Source organism: Eurosta solidaginis, chromosome 1 (assembly GCF_040869045.1).
Source record: "Eurosta solidaginis isolate ZX-2024a chromosome 1, ASM4086904v1, whole genome shotgun sequence".
NCBI lineage: Eukaryota > Metazoa > Arthropoda > Insecta > Diptera > Tephritidae > Eurosta > Eurosta solidaginis.
Window position 1 is genome coordinate 377412130 of NC_090319.1, and position 21563 is coordinate 377433692.

Below are 21563 nucleotides of genomic sequence, written 5' to 3' on the forward strand. Positions count from 1 at the left end.
AATTGAGAGCTACAACAATGTACCGCTACTTACATTTTACGTACCATTTTGTTAATTAGAAAATAAATAACATCTGACAGCCTCGAAAGGGACACAGATACGATACAACTCCAAAAGACGCCAATTCATCGTCTACTTAATTCCCCCAACCCATTGGAGACCTTCTAAAATGACCAGTCTTACAGTTTATTTTCGCACTTTTCGCAGGAACTATCACAATCGAAGGACTCTGTCGACAATGGTACAGCCATAACTCCTGGTTGCGACGTTCGATTGTAGTATCTGTTTAAACACAGGCATCCGTAATTGCCTCCGAATAATTGAGTCCTTCGCAGCTGACAATACATAAAGAAACTGGCCTGCCGATATTGTGATGCAAGGGCCCCTACGCCCAGAATCTTACCGAAATTTGAGGTGTCCATTGTGGGCAGAACTCTTTGCAAAAGAAAAATTCATATAATGATTCAGAGGCGTGGTTCACTAAATGCTTGGAAATTGGAGCTAGTATCTATGGGCGATATATTAAGAAATCGATATCAATGGGACTATTTTTTGGGTGAAAATCTATGGAATAAAAGATTGCAAAAAGAGAATGTCGACGTAAATACTTATTGCATCCACAATATGTCAGACAGCCGGGCAGCCTTGCGTGCCTTGCACTCCTACACAACTACTTCTAAGCTATAGAAGTTGACAGTTCAAGTACAATAGAACTAAATAAAGTTGGCAGTCCACCGAGGCCTGTTAATAATAATAATACAAATCACTAGATGGAAAAAGTTGCAGGACTGCCAAAAATCGGTAGTCATGTGAGGTATTATTATCTCGTCAGAGGACAAAACATTCTGGTTTGGCCAGACCATAAAAGTTGACTCAGGTACTTGACTAATATTTCACCTAAACGCTGAATACCCAAATAGATAGTCTGTCACTGATTTGTTGTTGTTGGCAAGTATTTCTTTCATCGTCTCCGATAAGAATATCGGGTTCATCATAACACACGACATTTGAGAGACAAGAAGAAAAGATAGCTCTCTCGCAATACTTAGCAGAATTACGAATTGCTCGGCCCATCCAGTGCAAGAAGGTCGAAGGCTATTCGCTTAGAAGATATTTCACCGTCGATTTTTCAACCGATCCTACCTCTAGCACCTTTGCAACAACCCTTATATTTTTGTTGCGATTATTTCCCAAGGTGATAATTTAGAACGATAAAATTCGACAAATGGCAATTTCGCAAGTTAGAAAGCTTTTCAGATTTTGATTAGTTAATTCCCTTGAATCGTTTGCTTGTTGGCATGTGATACTCCTGCTGTGGCGGTTTGCTTTTCCTGTCTGCTTTGTTGTTTTTCAACACTTCCTTTGTTGTTTGCTGATTATTTGGCTTTATTTTCTTCTAACACTTAGTAAAGGTGGATGTTGATATCCTGCCTTTGTCGCTCTTATTTAGCTGCTGATATGTTAGGAAGAGCAAACATCATGTGGGGAAGGAATCGTCTAATTGGAATCAAGAATTTGAGTATGCGATACTGGCTGTGATATAGAACATTGTATAACCTTGCTTGAGTTATAGAAATATACAGGCAATATATAAGTTATACTGGATTTATCTTTTGAATCTTGAATTCGCAAAAAAAAAAAAAAACTCGCCGAAAGTTGCCTAGGGTTTTACGGATATACTTTGGCGACTTTCACCTTTGTATCATTGAAATATTTGGCAAATAAGGTGAAACTCTACAACACCGAAATTGCCGTGAAGCAGTGCACGGAGCTGCGCCTTTATTGTGGCAACATTCGTACAAGTCTTTTAACTTGCGGGAGTTATATATCGGCCTCTCTATTTATTATCGTCTTCTGTGAGTTTATTTCGCCTGGGAGATTGCTCGCCTTCATTGATATCTATATATTGGAAGATTCTTTCACTTTATACCGCATTTGCGTTTAAGTTTTATGGAAGTACAGGATTGACTTGAAAGAAATGCATGTGTATTAGTTTTTATATGGCAAGAGAACTGAACATACCAAGGCGAAGTATTCGGTGCCTATTCCAAAAGAGCTCAATGTAAAATTTTTAAAGTTCCAATATGACCTTAAACCAATGCAAAACAAGTAAGGAAGGCTAAATTCGGGTGTAACCGAACATAACATACTCAGCTGAGAGCTTTGGAGACAAAATAAGTGAAAATTCCCATTTAGCAAAATGAACCAAGGCATAACCCTGGAATGTGTTTGTATGACATGGGTTTCAAATGGAAGGTATTAGAGAGTATTTTAAAAGGGAGTGGGCCATAGTTCTATAGGTGGACGCCGTTTTGGGATATCGTCATAAAGGTGGACCAAGGCTGACTCTAGAATGTGTGTTGTACGATATGGGTATCAAATGAAAGGTGTTAATGAGTATTTTCAAACGTAGTGGGCCTTAGTTCTATAGGTGGACGCCTTTTCGAGATATCGCAACAAGGGTGGACCAGGGGTGACTCTAGAATGTGTTTTTACGATATGGGTATCAAATTAAAGGTATTAATGAGGGTTTTAAAAGGGAGTGGCCCTTAGTTGTATATGTGAAGACGTTTTCGAGATATTGACCAAAATGTGTAACAGGGTGACCCAGAACATCATCTGTCGGGTACCGCTAATTTATTTATATATCTCATACCACGAACAGTATTCCTGCCAAGATTCCAAGGGCTTTTGATTTCGCCCTGCAGAACTTTTTCACTTTCTTCTACTTAATATGGTAGGTGGCACACCCATTTTACAAAGTTTTTTCTAAAGTTATATTTTGTGTCAATAAACCAATCCAATTACCATGTTTCATCTCTTTTTCATATTTGGTATAGAATTATGGCATTTTTTTCATTTTTCGTAATTTTCGATATCGAAAAAGTGGGCGTGGTCATAATCGGATTTCGGTCATTTTTATATCAATACAAAGTGAGTTCAGATAATTACGTGAACTAAATTTAGAAAACATATATCGATTTTTGCTCAAGTTATCGTGTTAGCGGCCGAGCGGAAGGACAGACGGTCGACTGTGCATAAAAACTGGGCGTGGCTTCAACCGATTTCGCCCATTTTCACAGAAAACAGTTATCTATGCCTATACCATATATGCCCCTACCAAATTTCACAAAGATTGGTAAATTTTTGTTCGACTTATGGCATCAAAGGTATTCTAGACGAATTAAATGAAAAAGGGCGGTGCCACGCCCATTTTGAAATTTTCTTTTATTTTTGTATTTTGTTGCACCATATCATTACTGGAGTTGAATGTTGACATAATTTACTTATATACTGTAAAAATATTAAATTTTTTGTTAAAATTTGACTTTAAAAAAAATTTTTTTTTAAAAGTGGGCGTGTTCGTCATCCGATTTCTCTAGTGTTTATTTAGCACACATATAGTAATAGGAGTAACGGGCCTAACAAATTTCATCATGATATCTTCAACGACTGCCAAATTACAGCTTGCAAAACTTTTGAATTACCTTCTTTTAAAAGTGGGCGGTGCCACGCCCATTGTCCAACATTTTACTAATTTTCTATTTTGCGTCATAAGGTCAAGCCACGTACCAAGTTCCATCGCTTTATCTGTTTTTGGTAATGAATTAGCGCACTTTTTCGGTTTTTCAAAATTTTCGATATCGAAAAAGTGGGCGTGGTTGTAGTCCGATTTCCTTCATTTTAAATAGCGATCTGAGATAAGCGCCCAGGAACCTACATACCAGATTTCATCAAGATACCTCAACATTTACTCAAGTTATCCTGTTTACGGACGGACGGACGGACGGACGGACATGGCTAAATGAATTTCTTTTTTCGCCCAGATCATTTTGATATATAGAAGTCTATATCTGTCTCGATTAGTTTATGCCGTTACGGATTACCGTTGTGCCAACAAAGTTAATATACTCTGTGAGCTCTGCTCAGCTCAGTATAAAAAACAGTGAGTACCAAATACTCGTGAAGCTCGATGTGTCAATATACAGGTGTGTATCTATACGACAACAGAGGCAACTGTACGAGATTCAAATAAATTCGGGCTATTTGAGAAAAGCTTCGCCGGCTTCTTATCGGTGACAACCGATACCGACAAGTTATTGGTTAATGATCGGAAAGCGAAAATTTCTTCGAGCTATCGGTTTATAATCGGCGAGCCATCGGCCTCTTTTTGGTTTCTTACCGACGGGCTACAGATATGTCATCGATTGCCTATTGAAGTTTTAGTTCAGTAATCGATAACAAACAGAAAGCACGCCAATAATAAATTGGTAACACCCCGATTGCAAGTCGATAACTTATCGGTAACAAATCGTTAACACATAAAGAATCGATAGATTTCAATAAGAAATTGATAACTTCTTCATAGCTATTAATAACTTTGCGCGAAATAATCATCGATAACAAATCGAAAGCACGCATCTAACAAATTGGTAATATCCTGATTGCAAATCCATCACTTCTCGGTAAGACGTCGAAAAAAACCATGTTTTTACGTTAACAATTAAAACACCAAATACTGAGCCGCTTCCGCCAGTTGGCCCACATGCAACGCAGACGAATTTTCACTGAGAAGCTTTTCATGGCAGAAATACATTCGGATTGTTTGCCAAATCACTGCCAAGGTGCGACCCCGGCTAGAAAGACTTTTTTAGTTGGAAAAACTGTTTTCTAGATTTTGATGCTACTTTGCCTGGGAGTTGAACCCAGCACCCTCAGTGTGGTAGGCAGAGCACGCTACCACCACACCACGGCGGTCTCCATAAAACTCGATAACATACCGATAAGGAATTGGTAACACTCCGATTACAAAAGGATAACTTTTCGATGAGAAATCGATAGCTTTTTGATAACATATCGATACATTTTCGATAAATAACCGAGAACTTTGTTATGAAAAATAGAGAACTCTTCACTGAATATTCAATGATGTTAGAACATTTAAACCACCGATCCTTAAAAATATAATTATGAAACTATCTAGTACAGAATATTTGTATCGAGTGGGAGAAGTATCAATATAATATCATATCGTGTCGTTATTCGAGCCACTAATGAGCATATAAATTTTAACCAGTCCAGTGCGTGCTATTTAACTTTTACAATGGCATTATATAGACCTTTGATGAACTTGAAATAGTACACTCAGTTTGGTCTGCTGCCCGAAATATCTAAAAGAGATATGTCAATCGATAATTATATTGAAATGATCAGTACGACGAGCTGAGTCTATTAAGCCATGCACACCTGTTTGTAATACTGTTTCGAAATATATCCAGGAAATTCTGTGTTCTGAGGTGTTATAGAATCCGTGATCAAAATAAATGTTTGAAATCACAATAGCTCTGAAATGGTGAATTAAATTAAAGACATATGTGGACAAATACTCATTAGATCCATAATCTATTATGACTTTTAAGCAAATTTTGAAAGACTCATATTGTGGCGAATGTTTACATCACTAGGCTGTTAGTAAATAATCACGCAATAACAAAAACACTAAAGCGAGTCACACTGGTGTACAAAATCATCATTTATACACATACGTACAAGGCAACGAAGAGATCTCTCACACATGCACATGCGGTCAACAGCTGCAGTTGTTACTCACACATACAGATGCATATATGTAGATCAATTACCAAGCAGGAGATACAGCAGTTCTATAAAGCGAAACAACTAGACCTTAGTAGAAATGTGCGAATAAAGCAACGGAGAGTATGAAAGCAGCGCAAGCTCAGTAGTCAGTGATCAGTTTGATTTAAACACGCTATCAGTTGCGAAGTGAAGTATAATTGTACTACTCCCAAAGTATTCTAATAGACCATTTTGCAATACAGAATATTGGAGTGATTTATTCAACAGTTTAGCGATTCGAACGTTAGCAGAAAATTTCAAATAAGCGGAATTTCCTACAATTCGTTTTATCTTTTGAGGGAAACTGTTTTTCGATAAGTGATTGTAAAACACGAATCGGGTCCAAATAAATCGGGATCGGTCACAGCATATATCAGGATCGGTCCTATATATGTATATGTAAAAAATATGTTACATACATCTTATTATTCGGAGTTTTGTACTGATTGTAAAGTTTTAAGTTTTATGCTGTCTCCATTGTTTCCCATAAAAAAATTTGATTGAAACATAGCAAATAAGACGAATAGGACACCTTGTAATTGGTATAATTATTGAATTCATCATAATTGTGACTGATATGCCTATGTTCGTATATCAAAGAAACTTTCTACATTAAACAAGTAAGGAAGGTTAAGTTCGGGTGTAACCGAAAATTACATACTCAGTTGAGGGCTATGGTGACAACATAAGGGAAAATAACCATGTAGGAAAATGAACCGAGGGAAACCGTGGAATGTGTATCAAATGAAAGGCATTAAAGAGTATTTTATGAGGGAGTGGGCCATAGTTCTATAGGTGAACGCCATTTAGGGATATAGCCATAAAGGTGGATCAGGGTTGACTCTAGAATGCGTTTGTACGATATGGGTATCAAATGAAAGGTGTTAATGATTATTTTAAAAGGGAGTAATCCTTAGTTTCATAGGTGGACGCCGTTTCGAGATATCGCCACAAAGGTGGACCAGGGGTGACCCTAGAATTTGTTTGTACAATATGGGCATCAAACGAATGGTGTTAATGAGTATTTTAAAAGGGAGTGGGCCTTAGTTCTATAGGTGGATGCCGTTTCGAAATATCGCCACAAAGGTGGACCAGGGGTGACCCTAGAATTTGTTTGTACAATATGGGCATCAAACGAATGGTGTTAATGAGTATTTTAAAAGGGAGTGGGCCTTAGTTCCATAGGTGGACGCCGTTTCGAGATATCGCCATAAAGGTGGGCCAGGGGTGACTCTAGAATTCGTTTGTGCAATATGGGTATCAAACGAAAGGAGTTAATGAGTATTTTAAAAGGGAGTGGGCCTTAGTTCTATAGGTGGACGCCTTTTCGAGGTATCGCAATAATGGTGGACCAGGGGTGACTCTAGAATGCGTTTGTACATAATGGGTATCAAACGAAAGGTGTTAATGAGTATTTCAAAAGGGTGTGGGCTTAGTTCTATAGGGGGACGCCTTTTCGAGATATCGCCATAAAGGTGGACCAGGGGTGACTCTAGAATGCGTTTGTACAATATGGGTATCAAACGAAAGGTGTTAATGAGTATTTCAAAAGGGCGTGGGGCTTAGTTCTATTGGGGGACGCCTTTTCGAGATATCGCCATAAAGGTGGACCAGGGGTGACTCTAGAATGTGTTTGTACGATATGGCTATCAAATTAAAGGTATTAATGAGGGTTTTAAAAGGAAGTGGTGGTAGTTGTATAGGCGGTCGCCTTTTCGAGATATCGCCATAAAGGTGGACCAGGGGTGACTCTAGACTTTGTTTGTACGATATGGGTATCAAATGAAAGGTGTTAATGAGTATTTTAAAAGGGCGTGGGGCTTAGTTCTATAGGTGGACGCCTTTTCGATATATCGCCATAAAGGTGGACCAGGGGTGACTCTAGAATTTGTTTGTACGTTATGGGTATCAAATTAAAGGTATTAATGAGGCTTTTAAAAGGGAGTGGTGGTAGTTGTATATGTGAAGGCGTTTTTCAGATATCGACCAAAATGTGGACCAGGGTGACCCAGAACATCATCTGTTGGATACCGCTAATTTATTTATATATATAATACCACGAACAGTATTCCTGCCAAAGTTTCAAGGGTTTTTTATTTCACCCTGCAGAACTTTTTCATTTCTTTCTACTTAATATGGTAGGTGTCACACCCATTTTACAAATTTTTTTTCTAAAGTTATATTTTGCGTCAATAAACCAATCCAAATACCATGTTTCATCTCTTTTTCGTATTTGGTATAGAATTATGGCATTTTTTTCGTTTTTGGTAATTTTCGATATCGAAAAAGTAGGCGTGGTCATAGTTGGATTTCGGCCATTTTTTATACCAATACAAAGCGAGTTCAGATAAGTACGTGAACTGAGTTTAGTATAGATATATCGGTTTTTGCTCATGTTATCGAGTTAACGGCCGAGCGGAAGGACAGACGGTCGACTGTGTATAAAAACTGGGCGTGGCTTCAACCAATTTCGGCTTTTTTCACAGAAAATAGTTATCGTCCTAGAATCTAAGCCTCTACCAAATTTCACAAGGATTGGTAAATTTTTGTTCGACTTATGGCATTAAAAGTATCCTAGACAAATTAAATGAAAAAGGGCGGAGCAACGCCCATTTTGAAATTTTCTTTTATTTTTGTATTTTGTTGCACCATATCATTACTGGAGTTGAATGTTGACATAATTTACTTATATACTGTAAAGATATTAAATTTTTTGTTAAAATTTTACTTGAAAAAATTTTTTTTTTTTAAAAGTGGGCATGGTCCTTCTCCGATTTTGCTAATTTTTATTAAGCGTAAATATAGTAATAGAAGTAACGTTCCTGCCAAATTTCATCATGATATCTTCAACGACTGCCAAATTACAGCTTGCAAAAGTTTTAAATTACCTTCTTTTAAAAGTGGGCAGTGCCACGCCCATTGTCCAAAATTTTACTAATTTTCTATTCCGCGTCATAAGTTCAACTCATCTACCGAGCTTCGTCGCTTTAGCTGTCTTTTGTAATGAATTATCGCACTTTTTCGGTTTTTCGAAATTTTCGATATCAAAAAAGTGGGCGTGGTTATAGTCCGATATCGTTCATTTTAAATAGCGATCTGAGATAAGTGCTCAGGAACCTACATACCAAATTTCATCAAGATACCTCAAAATTTACTCAAGTTATCGTGTTAACGGACGCACGGACGGACATGGCTCAATCAAATTTTTTTTCGCTCCTGATTATTTTGATATAAGGAAGTCTATATCTATTTCGATTCCTTTATATATGTACAATCAACCGTTATCCAATCAAACATAATATACTCTGTGAGCTCTGCTCAACTGAGTATAAAAAGTTTTTCTGATATAGGGTTACTGCTGGTGCTCCTTGAAATAACTGAGTTTTTCTGCTATTACGATTTACATTTTCTAAACTCCAACCAAATTATTGTTTAATTACATCTTTAGGAGTATAAGGTCACCCGCAATCTCTCATTTTAATTCGACAAATTTATAGCATTTAAATTCTCGATTTATTAATTTCTTGACTTTTTTATTTCCAATGGTTTCTATTTATAGATGAGATGTTTGTTCTATAATATTTTGCTCACACCACCCACTATCTCCTATTCTCATGCTATTCAACAAATGAATTTTATTGCAACAACCACTTTTTTAACATGATTACGTGATCGAACGAGTGAATAGCGTCATCTGGCAAATAATGCGATTGCATCCGAGAAAAACACTTTACACCAGGACCGTAAGAGTGCTAACTCAAAAATGACGATTTTTGAAGCTATGAACACTACCGGGACCTCCAACTCAATGCCAAAAGATTTGTATACTCTATTGTATAATAGCTCAACTAATCTCCCCGGAAAGACTTGATGAAACTTAAAAGTTCCCTTAACGCATATCGGAGATGCGGACAAATTTTCGTGTTTTCTGAATAATGCGTTTTTTGGAGTTGACCACTCTTTCGATTTACATATGTCAGTGTGCGGTATGTGTTAAATATTCTATGACTTATTGTTCTTTATTTTTTATTACCTTGCTGACATTAATTTATGAGTTGCAGAAATAATACATAAACCATAAAACTGCAATAAAATATGTGTGGCAATGAATATAAAAATTAATTAAACGAGAAGTAAAGAACTAAATAAATCAAAATCGTATAATGAAGTAGATTATAAATAAAAGCAACAAACACATCATAGAGAACGAATTGTGAACAAGGCGAAAGTAAAAGTTAAGATGTAAAAAAACAAATATACATATTAGAAAAACTTAAATTAACAAAACTTAAATTAGGGAACCTAATTACCTAGAATGATATTAAAAATATAAAAAACAAAAAAACCTAAAAAAATACCACCAACAAAAAAAAAAAAAACTAAAAAAAACAAGTTTGATAATTTTTGTTATTGGTATCACCAAATGATTTTAAAAGTTAATTTTATAAAAAAAAATTATTCATAAATTAAAGTCAATGCTGCTCAACTCGCCGGATGTAACAACGTTCTTAATCAAAATTAGTATAACATTTTTCGCACCAACAACATGGAATTGATAAAAAAGTATAAACAAGGAAACCTCACCACAGCCGATGTGAGAACTTTAAATAGTACGTATTAATCAGTTTTAATATCACATTTAAACATGCATTAGGGTGCTGCAAAATATTTAATTTTCTATTTTTTTGTACTTGAAAGAAGATAAAGTACTGTTCTGATGTGCAATACATATTTTTTAAAGAAATTTAACGATCTAGATAAGAAGTTCGCCAATAAGTTTCTTATTACACAAACTATCCGAAAATGTATTGAGTTCTATTTTTTATTTCGCTTGGAAAGTATCTATTAATATATTATTAATAATTCTTTCTGAGTGTTTAAATAACTTAAGCTGTGAAAAATTTTCTTTCGTTTGTTTCTTTAAATACTAAGCGCTTGTAATTCTCAACTGGTTAGTAAAATCTTCTAAATACATAGTTAAGTTTTTTTTTATGCCAAATGAGTATTTTTCATACCAAAATAAGTTGGCTCAACATATAGCTATATACCCCAGAGCCTAAGTGCTTGCAACCAGTTAGAACATAGCCGTTCATAGCAAAATAAGGAAGCATGTCCCACAGGGACACAAGTGCTTATTCCCAATTAAATACACTCCAACGTGAATCTCACTCCTTTATACGGTAACACCAAGAGCAAAAGAAAATAATTATAGATTTTGGTCCCGATTAGAAACGGTTAAGTGGTGCACAAAGGTTAAAGTGCAGATTTTAACGTATTGCGTCTGTATATGATAATATGAATTTTACTCCCATACAACACGTCTTAACATTTCCTATGGGGGCCAAAGTTGTATGTAATAATCTTGGCGTGTTCGCCTACCACATCAAAGTACCTGGGTTCAAGGCCCAGGAAATGAAGTTTTAAAATCTTTAGAAAACCAAATTTTTAAATAAGAGAAAAATTGTCAAAGCAGGGTCGCCCTTAGCCTTGGTTTGCCAAACATTCCGACTTTATTTCTGCCGCGAGGTAAATCGGGCCTTATATAATTTTTTTAATTTCTACCCAAGCATTAGCCTTTGACGTTGTCTCGCGATGCCACACTATTTGTAGGGCTTTATTTTGAGCCAAAATAAAAATAAACCAAAACAGGTTCGTGAAAAATTGCCAAAATGTCAAAAGTTGCGAAAAAACGAATATAGAATTGAATCAATAAGAAGCCACCTATAAAGCAGTACAAAAACAATTAAAGAAGGCTAAGTTCGGGTGTAACCGAACATTACATACTCAGCTGCCAAATTACAGCTTGCAAAACTTTTAAATTACCTTCTTTTAAAAGTGGTCGGTGCCACGCCCATTGTCCAAAATTTTACCAATTTTCTATTCTGCGTCATAAGGACAACCCACCTAACAAGTTTAATCGCTTTATCCGTCTTTGGTAATGAGTTGTCGCACTTTTTCGGTTTTTCGAAATTTTCGATATCGAAAAAGTGGGCGTGGTTATAGTCCGATTTCGTTCATTTTAAATGGACGATCTCGTTCATTTTAAATAGCGATCTGAGATGAGTGTCCGGGAGCTTACATACCAAATTTCATTAAGATACCTCAAAATTTACTCAAGTTATCGTGTATACGGACGATCGGACGGACGGACATGGCTAAATGAATTTCTTTTTTCGCCCAGATCATTTTGATATATAGAAGTCTATATCTGTCTTGATTAGTTTATGCCGTTACGGGGTACCGTTATGCGAACAAAATTAATATACTCTCTCTGCTCAGCTGAGTATAATGACAAAAAATTAATTATACAAAAAAAAAAAAAAAAAATACTATAAGCACCATCATAAAAAAAAGCACAGTGACCGATTTTCCAATCAATTTAATAAAATTGAATGGTGCAAACGGGCTTGCGATAACTGCATTCAGCAATTTTTGATCCAACTAATTTTTTGATTTATGCACCTATAAAAACTGTTTATTCAATCTTTGTCGTGCAACTTAAATTGATTATAAAATTGAAGAAAATCAACACCCCATTAGTAGAATGTCTTAGCCTAAATATTTATTAAAAATAATCTCAAGGAAGAACGAGCGACATTTGTAGACCCTGTATCATCGCAATCCGTACATCTTTTGATGCCTTCATTTTCACAGTTCATGTACTCTATAATAACATTTCCATCAGCATTCTGTGAATTATTTTAAAGTAGGAACACTTGATGTGAAAAGCCCTACAAACGTATGTATGTATCTTTATTTTGATATGTAAATATATCAGTAAATAGTGAAAAAATGCTTTTTGCATATGAGTGTTATAAACACCCAATAATTAGTGCTGAACTAATTATAAACATACATACAAACGTTCATACTAGGACTGGCAATTTCATCCCGAGGTTCAACATTCGGTATAAATCCACCTTTCTGGGAATCGCATTAGATCCGAACTAGCGCAGAACTATGGCTTTAAGCGGGGGTACTAGTTCTACTTCTTTCCTCTCGCAATGCTTTCAACTGATACTTAAATAGCAATTACTACCTTTTTCCATACCCTTAGAACGCCTTTATAACTGGTTCTGTCGTAGGTGGTTCTCAAGTAGTAGCAGCTTTTGATTAATTAGTTAAAATTCATTTTGTTTTGTTAATTTTCCACAGGGTGAATAAATGATGTATATTGGAACAATTTTCCGTCATTCCTTGTCAAATTTGGTTTAGAGACAAAGCGGTTTGGGCGTTGTGACATCATCAGAGTCGATTTTCGTTCTTTCTCTTGTTTGTGTATATGTATGTGCATGTACCGTGTGCTCATTCAGGACCGAGGGTGGTTTTTACTGACTGATTGAGGCAGGTAGAAGTCAGTAATTCTAGTTGTTTGACCTTCTTTGTGGGTTTGTTGCTTTGGTGAGTTTATGTTTTGTGTTTATTTGTTGTTGTGTGTTTTCCTGTTGTACCTGTGTGATTACTTTGTTTCTTGTAAACAAGTTTTAAAGGCTCAATTATTGTGCTTTTAACCCTGTTCTCTCCATTCTAAGTTGATACGTTCTAATGTACAAGTTTACTTATATATGTAGGTATTTGGCGATACCTTTAAGTTTTTCTAAGCACGCTTTGCAATTGAAGATGCTAAAGCAGAAAACTAGACATTTTTATTTAAATTACTTTGCAACTTTGGAGCGAGTGAGGCTTGCGCTTGCAGTGCCAAAAGAAAGAACGCATGCTTTTAAATAAAAATATTGGACATTGAATTATGGGGTTTCGAAGTGATATGACATCATTTGTTAGTTAATAAATTATTAGCAATGACTTACAAAATGTATATACAGTTACGTAGCTATATATTTATACATATGTATATATTTGAAGATATTTATGCACATTTTATAAAAACCTATATGGTTCTATACGAACTTTTGTGAATAAAGATATTTATGTTGTAAGCACGACAGTGAAATTTTGTACGTATATATATACATACATACACATGTATATATACATATATTCGGATCCATACATTTATATGTAATTACACAAAATAGAGTAAATAAAGTAAATAAAACCCCAAAAAGTCAATATATTGTATTTCATACTTAAACATACATATGTACATACAATCAACAATTGTTTAAATCTTTTGTAATCGAGTCGCCAAAAAATATAAAGTCCTAAATAAAATTTTATTTTAACACCTTGTGTAATAAATAAATAGCAGATAAGTTCTAAGTCCTGAGCAGAGCCACTTAAATACATCCGTACATAATCTAAACAATTCATCAACAAAGGTTAACTGTTTATATTATCGGCAGCGAACACGAAAACAATAGTGGCTATTTTTTTAAATCAAATTTCGTCAATTAAATTCCTCTTTTTTATTTTCGATACCTTAAGAAAAAAGAATTGTGAATTTGACTCATTTTGTTTTGTTGATTTTCCGACAGGGTGGATAGATGATGTATGTATATTGGAACGATTTTCCGTCATCCCTTGTCAAATTTGGTTTCGAGACAAAGCGGTTTCGGCGTTGTGCCATCATCAGTGTCGATTTTCGTTCCTTGTCAAAATGGTTGTTTGTGTATGTATATATATGTGCTGCGTGTTCATTCAGAATCGAGGATGGTTTTTACTGATCGATTTGTGTGGCTGACTGAGGCAGGTCAATGTCAATAATTCTAATCGTTTGACCTTCTTTGTCGGTGTGTTGCTTTGGAGCGTTTATTGTTTTGTGTTTATTTGTTGTTGTGTGTTTGTCTATTATACCTGTGTGAATACTCCGTTGTTTTGTAAACAAGTTTTAAAGGTTCAAATATAGTGTCAGAGATTGTATTTATTGGTTTGTTTGTTATTTCACCGTTGAATGTTTTCTGTTTGTAGATTTCCATGTTTTCGAGTATGGTGAGATGTCGGCCTTTTGCTTGTATGTGAAGGACCCTAATTGTTTTATTGATGTTTGCTGGGGAACATTAATTTTCGACCATGTGATTTGGGAAATTGGACTCTGGTGTGATGTTTGGATTCCGTGTTTTTTGTTGTAATCTGCAATGTGTTCTCTGAACCAGTGGGGAGTGTTTGAGAAAAAAAATTTACCATAGTAAACAGCTTAGATCACCTGTTAAATCGCTTTTCGATTCCTTAAATCATTTACTCAATTGTGTTTTTGTCCAACTTTTTGTAGACAACTGGTATATTGTATCATTTATTTATTTTAAAATCTTTGCTTAACTGACTGCTCGTATTTTTTCTATTAACTAAATTTTAGAAATGAATATGAATATGTAGTCTGATTTTCTGTAGACACATTTAAAAGAAAAGTTGGTTTGAAACACAAATGGGCAATTCATGACAACTCAATTTATTAACCGCGAGCAAACCTTTCTTACAGTCCCTGGCGTTTTGCGACAGCCATTCTCCCTGTCAGCTATTATTTGACAGGTAGGTATTGTAATGGAGAAATAGAAAGATTTTGCACTTGTATAAATTCACAATGAAAAAAACTTTCAATTGTAAGGTATCTAAAACTATAAAAATCAATCTCATAAATGTTTTCTAAAAAAGAATTATAAAATTTGAGAAAAGTTTTCTAATATTTGCAATTTTTTATTAAGAGGAAAAAACCTAAAAACCTTTCGGAAAAAAATTATCAAAAATCAATGCGTTTTTTCAGAGACCTTGAACTTCATAAGGCTTAATTTGATTTTGTTACAAAACTGCATACTCAAAAATATTCAGAAAACTCGAAATAAAAAGTTCAAAATTGTAGTCAAATTTACTCGAATTTTGAAATTCTTTCGAAAAAGTTTTTGAGATTGGTTTGCAAAGTTTCATTTACAAACTTCATTGACAATTTTTTAAATTGTTGAAAATATTAAAAGAAGAGTTTATTTGCTATTTTCGTGTCTGCTGCTGTAAGCATTTATTACAGATATGAGCATTTTACATGCACTGGTCTTCCTATTCACAATATAGGAGTTTTATTGTTCGAATTTCGATTGCTATTTTATATGCATCCAACTTCATACGGTCAACTTTTGTTCTACTTGGTACCAAAAGATTGCTGGTAATTTGTTCGATATTTACTTTTGTTAAAATTTCTGCTATGGGAATTGAAATATTTATTGTAGTCCCTAAAGCTTAACATGTAATCCATCAGAATAGTATAAACAAGAATAACAAGCATTTTTCTGAATACATGAAAATCAATAACTAAAAGACAGACATGCGGTTTTATAATAGGGTGATCCTTAGGGGATCAAATAAACGTATTTTTTACAGTTTTATTCATTCAGATGTTAAGATCAACCAAGGTCAAATTTATAACAGATAAATTAAGTTCTCGGTTGCAGGCAGTGACAGGGTGTCGCACAGGTGTCAATTATAAGATTTTTCTTTGAAGAATGTTTATTGAGAAAATTTAAATAGTTTTTTTTGTATCTTATACTGATATAAATTTTTGACCCGGTTGGAAACTGTAAAATGATGTCAGTGACTAAACACTGTCACGCTCAGATTTTAAAATATTGAATCTACATTGGGTAATTTGAACTTGAATCCCTAAATTAGACGAGCTAACCGTTTCCAATCTGTATCAAAATTTATATGTGATATCGTCTACTTCAGTATTATGGATTGTGTGTAAGTATCAGATACAAATAATTATAATCTTAATTTTTTGAGACTTCATAGACAAATTTTAAATTTTGACAAATGTGAGATATCCATTAACAGTTTTAAAACGGGACCTAAATTAACATGTGATATTTTTGATCTTGCTGTCACAGTTTGAAAGCATGAGACTTGGAGAATATCTCTAATATGATTTAAAAGGGCCACTATAATGTTTACATAACGATGTTCTGAATTCTATTGATACATCTTTAAATAAAACAATAAAAAATTTATATAAAAATGCGGCTTCGGTTAAAACAAGTAGGTCCCGTCCCGCCAATTTGTAGGAATAATTAAAAGGAGGACGACGCAAATTGGAAGAGAAGCTCGGCCTAAAATCTCTTCGGAGGTTATCGCGCCTTACATTTATTTTTATTTATTTATTTTATATGCGAATATATGAGAACTAAAATTTTTGTTTTCCCATTTTAGTAATTGTTGTAACATTTAATTATTTTCAAAATATTCCGTTTTCATAGCGTAAATTGTGTTTTTTTTTTGGAATACACTCTAATGCGGTTACGTATGAACAAATGGAACTATAATATTTAATTGTTGATTCGAAACTTAAGAACCATGGCAATACAAAAAAAAAAAAACCAACAACAGAAAAATAACAAATTAATTGTTTACTCATTCGTTTTTGGTCTTTATTATCAATTCCTGGGTGACCGAACTAAGATATTTCAACGATTTTTTTTTAATGGTATTGGTCATTCCTCTATATAGCGAATTAAGTAAATCTTTTTTTTATATGTGACAAAATTGGCAGTACCCTTGACAAAAGTCTATTCTTAAAATGGTAGCCTTTATTTTTTTAAGACTTGCACTTGAATCATGTAAAATTGAGAAGGCTGCAAAATTGCGTAAGTTTCAGTTTTAACCTCAAATATTTTCCCAATTCTCATATTAAGAAAAAAATGCATTATAACTTTTTTAGAGCGTTCGTTTTCAGAAAATCGCGTGGAAAAAAATAGGCTTAGGGAACTTTTAATGATAAGCTTTGACTAAAAATGGAAAATTATGTTTAACTTATCCTTCAAATTAGTACGTTCGGCTTTTAATGTTCCCAGAAACAAAATTTGCAGCGGCTCATTCAGAAAAAATGAACTAAAAAATTTTTTTCAGATGTAAATATACGAAGGTTGTAAGCAATACAATTTGTCAAATGCTGAAATAGCCTTGCCACTTAAAAAAAATGTTTTGGAAGTTTTTAATTTTTTATGAATATTTTTATTCAGCTATCAATATTAGAGGGACACAATCACCTTGTATGTATTCCCTACGCTAGGTCATCAAACTATTTTTTCAAATTCGATTACAAAGTCAACAATTTCGGAATGCGTGCTCTGAGCTCATTTGTTTATGATGGTAACTACCATGACGGAACGATACAAGGTGGCAGCATGGTGACATACCTACAAACGTAGATAACAGTTCCATGTACTTTGTTTTTGTAAATTCGATGGACAAATGTCAAAATCGTACTGCGACGAAAGTTGATGTATCAAATCAAATAAAAAATGTTTATAATCAGCTGTCCCGTGCTGCCACCTTGTATCGTTACGCCATGGTAACTACTAAAATAATTGAAAATGACTATCTCACTTTAATTATGGAGCCCTACTCAAAGTCAAGGCGAATTCAGTACCAGGTGTTGTTATCCCAACAGCTGATTGCTTCTTCTTGATTATTTTCCATACAACCCATTGTACTACAACATGTCAGTTAATCGGAATCAATGAACATTTTCTTTTGACATTCTTCTGCACGGCGAATTGGTTGAATTCGCTTTGCCACCACCTGGTATGGATTCGCCTTGCTCAAAGTCTTACAAAAAAAAGTTCGAAAACCTTCAAAAAAAAAAAAAAAAAATAATATAATTGTTTGCTGTTCCAATAAAAAATGAATTTGAAATCGATTTGTCCAGAAAATTCTGTACATCCATTTTGGGTTTTTACTTTTTTTAAAATTTTACTTCAATATTCCTTCTTTCGAGCTATCCCTTCGCATAACCACTTTGTTTATCTTAAATATACCAACGATACCTAAATAATACGAAATATACGCTACAGTAAAATTGTTCTACATGAAATTTTTAATTAGCTATGTTCATCTAATTACGAACTGAAATTGCCAGCGATACATTAACTTAATCCACTATAAACTTTGTACATATCAATTTAATTAATTATATGTGTGCTAACGATTCTTTCTAAAATTAGTTTGGCTACATTCGGCGCTAAAGTAAACAAACATAACAAATTTAAAAATGTTTATGTCAAAAAGTGTGCTTACGCAAAATCATATAAGCATGCTGCTTCTAAAACAGCGCAATGATTTCATTAAGCTCGTAAAAAATCACTATAAACAATTGATTAAGTATTAGCAGCAAATGAACTCATTGTATAAAAGCGACCAACTGCTTGACGCTTTGCCGGGCAGGTTTTGGAATGAGCGCCGACATGCCGTCTCGTGCTGGGAATGCGTTATAAACACATACACGTACAAAGTTCTAACAAGTCAACCTAATAAAATCGCACTGCGTTTTTTAGCGCACGCAAACAACCGGCGTTTTTTGCCCTAACCCAAATAAGCATGCGTTGCGACAATGTAAAGCATGTGTGCAAACGTCAAATCTAAATGTCACGCAGAACAAAAATTGGAAATCGAGTTAGGTTTTCACGCAGAAAATTCAATTTGGGTTGCTCTCATACAAGTTGTATGTGCATGAGACATTTTTGACAGAGAATGACTTGCGTGCGTTTATATCAGGTTGGCTTGTAAGCAGTGTGGCCGCAAGTGCGGGAAAATCTTTCATAGAAAACTAAATTGAAGAAATCTATCAAAAATCCACAATTCTCATGATAGCCGGTTTTTGATACGGAAATCAGTCTTGTTTTATACATTCTAATTCTGATATTTTAGTAAAACCATGTTAATCTGTCACTTTCAACTAATGAGACACTGTACGACAAAATCATTTCTTTCTGGGTATTATATATAATCAATTTTGTTTTAGGGACTGAACCGTAAGCAAAAAAGTAGTTTCCCCATATTCAGAAGTGAAGCCATCATAACACACACAAGCGAACAAAACAAAGCAAACTCAGTGCCAGGTGGAGTTTCGCATTAGCTGATTGCTTCTTCTCAAACATTTCCAAGCAACGCCTCGGTCAAGGCGAATTCAGTACCAGGTGGTGTTATCCCATCAGCTGATTGCTTCTTCTTGATAATTTTCCATACAAAGCCTTGTACAACAAAATGTCAGTTAATCGAAATCTTTAAACATTTTCTTTTGACTTGACATTCATCTGCACGGCGAATTGATTGAATTCGCTTTGCCACCACCAAGTATAGTTTCGTCTTGGCCTCGGTACAACAAGATGTCAGTTAATCGAAATCAATGCTAGATTTCGTTTGATTTGATATTCTCCTGCATGGCGAATTATGCAGAATTCCCTTTGCAATCACCTTGTATAGATTCGCTTTGGAACAGAAAAATATCTGTGGTAAGGCGAATCCATACAAGATGATGGCAAAGCGAATTCAACAAAAAAGAATGTCAAGTCAAAAGACAATTTGTATAGATTTCGCTAAACTGACATAATAAAGTACAAGGCGCTTCGTGGAAAATAATTAAGAAGCAATCAGCTTTTGGGATACAACACCCGGTACTGAATTCGCCTTGGAAAATTATCAAAAAGAAGCAATCAGCTGATAGGATAACAACACCTGGTACTGAATTCGTCTTGATCAGTAGCAACTTTTTTTTAAATTTCAATATCAACGTAATTTGTTTGCATGGCGGAACGATACAAGGTGGCAGCATGGGACAGCTGATTGTAAACTTTTTTTATTTGATTTGTTACATCAACTTCCGGTGCAGTACGATTTGACAGTTGTCCATCGAATTTACAAAAACAAAGTACATGGAATTTTTTTTATGTTTGTTGGTATGTCACCATGCTGCCACCTTGTATCGTTCTGCCATGTTTTTTTGTTTGTTTTCGAAATTTTAAGAAAATGGAGCAAAATTCTTAAACACAATTGTAAAAATCAATTGGAATTTTTTGAGACCAATAATATTCCAAAAACTTCAGAGAATTCCAAATAAATTGTTCGAAATTTTTTCAAAAACGGGTTTGGGATTGGATTGCATAGCTGCAGTTATAAAATTCCTAGACGTTTTCCTCAAGTCCTAAGTTTTTAGTCTTTTCCATTTTATTGAAACATAGCATACACAACGAATAAGAGTCCCCTTTGTATATTGCCTAGTTGTGTTTGAAAAAATCAAAAAGTAAACAAAACATGTACACTCATACATCCTAACGGGTCGTTGTGCAGCTATAACCTCAAAAACTGAAAATATCATACATACAAGTCATGATATATGTGCCTCTGAAGATTTTAGGATGAGCTTCTCTTCTAAGTGCCGTCGTGCTCCTTTTAACTTTCCTACAAATTAGCGGGACGGAACCTACATGTTTGACGCCGACACCGAATGTCATCTGCAAGGCAGATAAGTTTTTACTAAGAAGCTTTTCATTGCAGAAATATACCCGGTGTGTTTGCCAAATCCCTGCGAGGTGCGATCCCGCTAAGAAACCCTTTTTTGTAATTGAAAAAACTTACGGCTAAGGCTGAACTCGGATCTTCTAGGCTAATTCTGATTTGAATTAAATGCATCTACGAAATGTATGTAAGTATATGAGTTGCTTTACCAGATTCGCGCACTTTTTTGGGCTGTATAATCTATCGATTTTAATTTTTTCGAAGATCTTCTTGGAATATAACTTAAAAAAAAAAAATTTTATTAATATATAGAATTGAAATAAAATGAGAAAGAATACCCCGACTCCACTTTTAATTAAAAAAAATTTTAAACACAAAAAATAAAAGAAATATATTATCAACTTCGAAATTTGAAAGCAATATGTATGTATGTACATATGTATATGTTTGCTTATAGATCAATCTCTTAAAAAAATTGGTTTGGCTCAATACCCAGCCAAGAGTTGTGCAATGCAATGAACATGGAATTTAACTAATTGATCAATTATCATGCCTGGTTGAAAGCCAATTATTTCCTCTGTTTTGAAGATATATGTTTCCAGTTAGAAGTATCTCTTTTCAGAATATATTACAGACTAGCTTATCCGGCAGACTTGGTCGGGCCTGAAAATTGGTTTGCCTACTTTTAAAGCATTCCCTTCTACTTTTTGATCGATTTTTCTTATCCATTCATTTATCTCCATCCTTTTTCC

At 34.5% G+C, this 21563-nt stretch overlaps 1 protein-coding gene across 11 annotated transcripts in view; it reads left to right on the top strand.

The window, feature by feature from the left end:
* The window catches only part of LOC137238325 (uncharacterized), a 68062-nt gene that overhangs the window by 28645 nt on the left and 17854 nt on the right, over positions 1-21563 (top strand). For 3 of the 11 annotated variants that reach the window (XM_067763175.1, XM_067763173.1, XM_067763174.1), the window contains exons 2-3: positions 9197-9623; positions 9699-10247. The exons of 1 other annotated variant lie outside the window; for it this stretch is intronic. In XM_067763175.1, the coding sequence (XP_067619276.1) occupies positions 10184-10247 (64 nt within the window). In that variant the 5' untranslated portion in view covers positions 9197-9623; positions 9699-10183. Of the gene's footprint in view, positions 1-9196; positions 9624-9645; positions 10248-20899; positions 20999-21563 lie in introns of those variants that run through there. 7 more of the 11 variants (XM_067763177.1, XM_067763176.1, XM_067763179.1 and 4 more) reach the window with 5 other exon arrangements.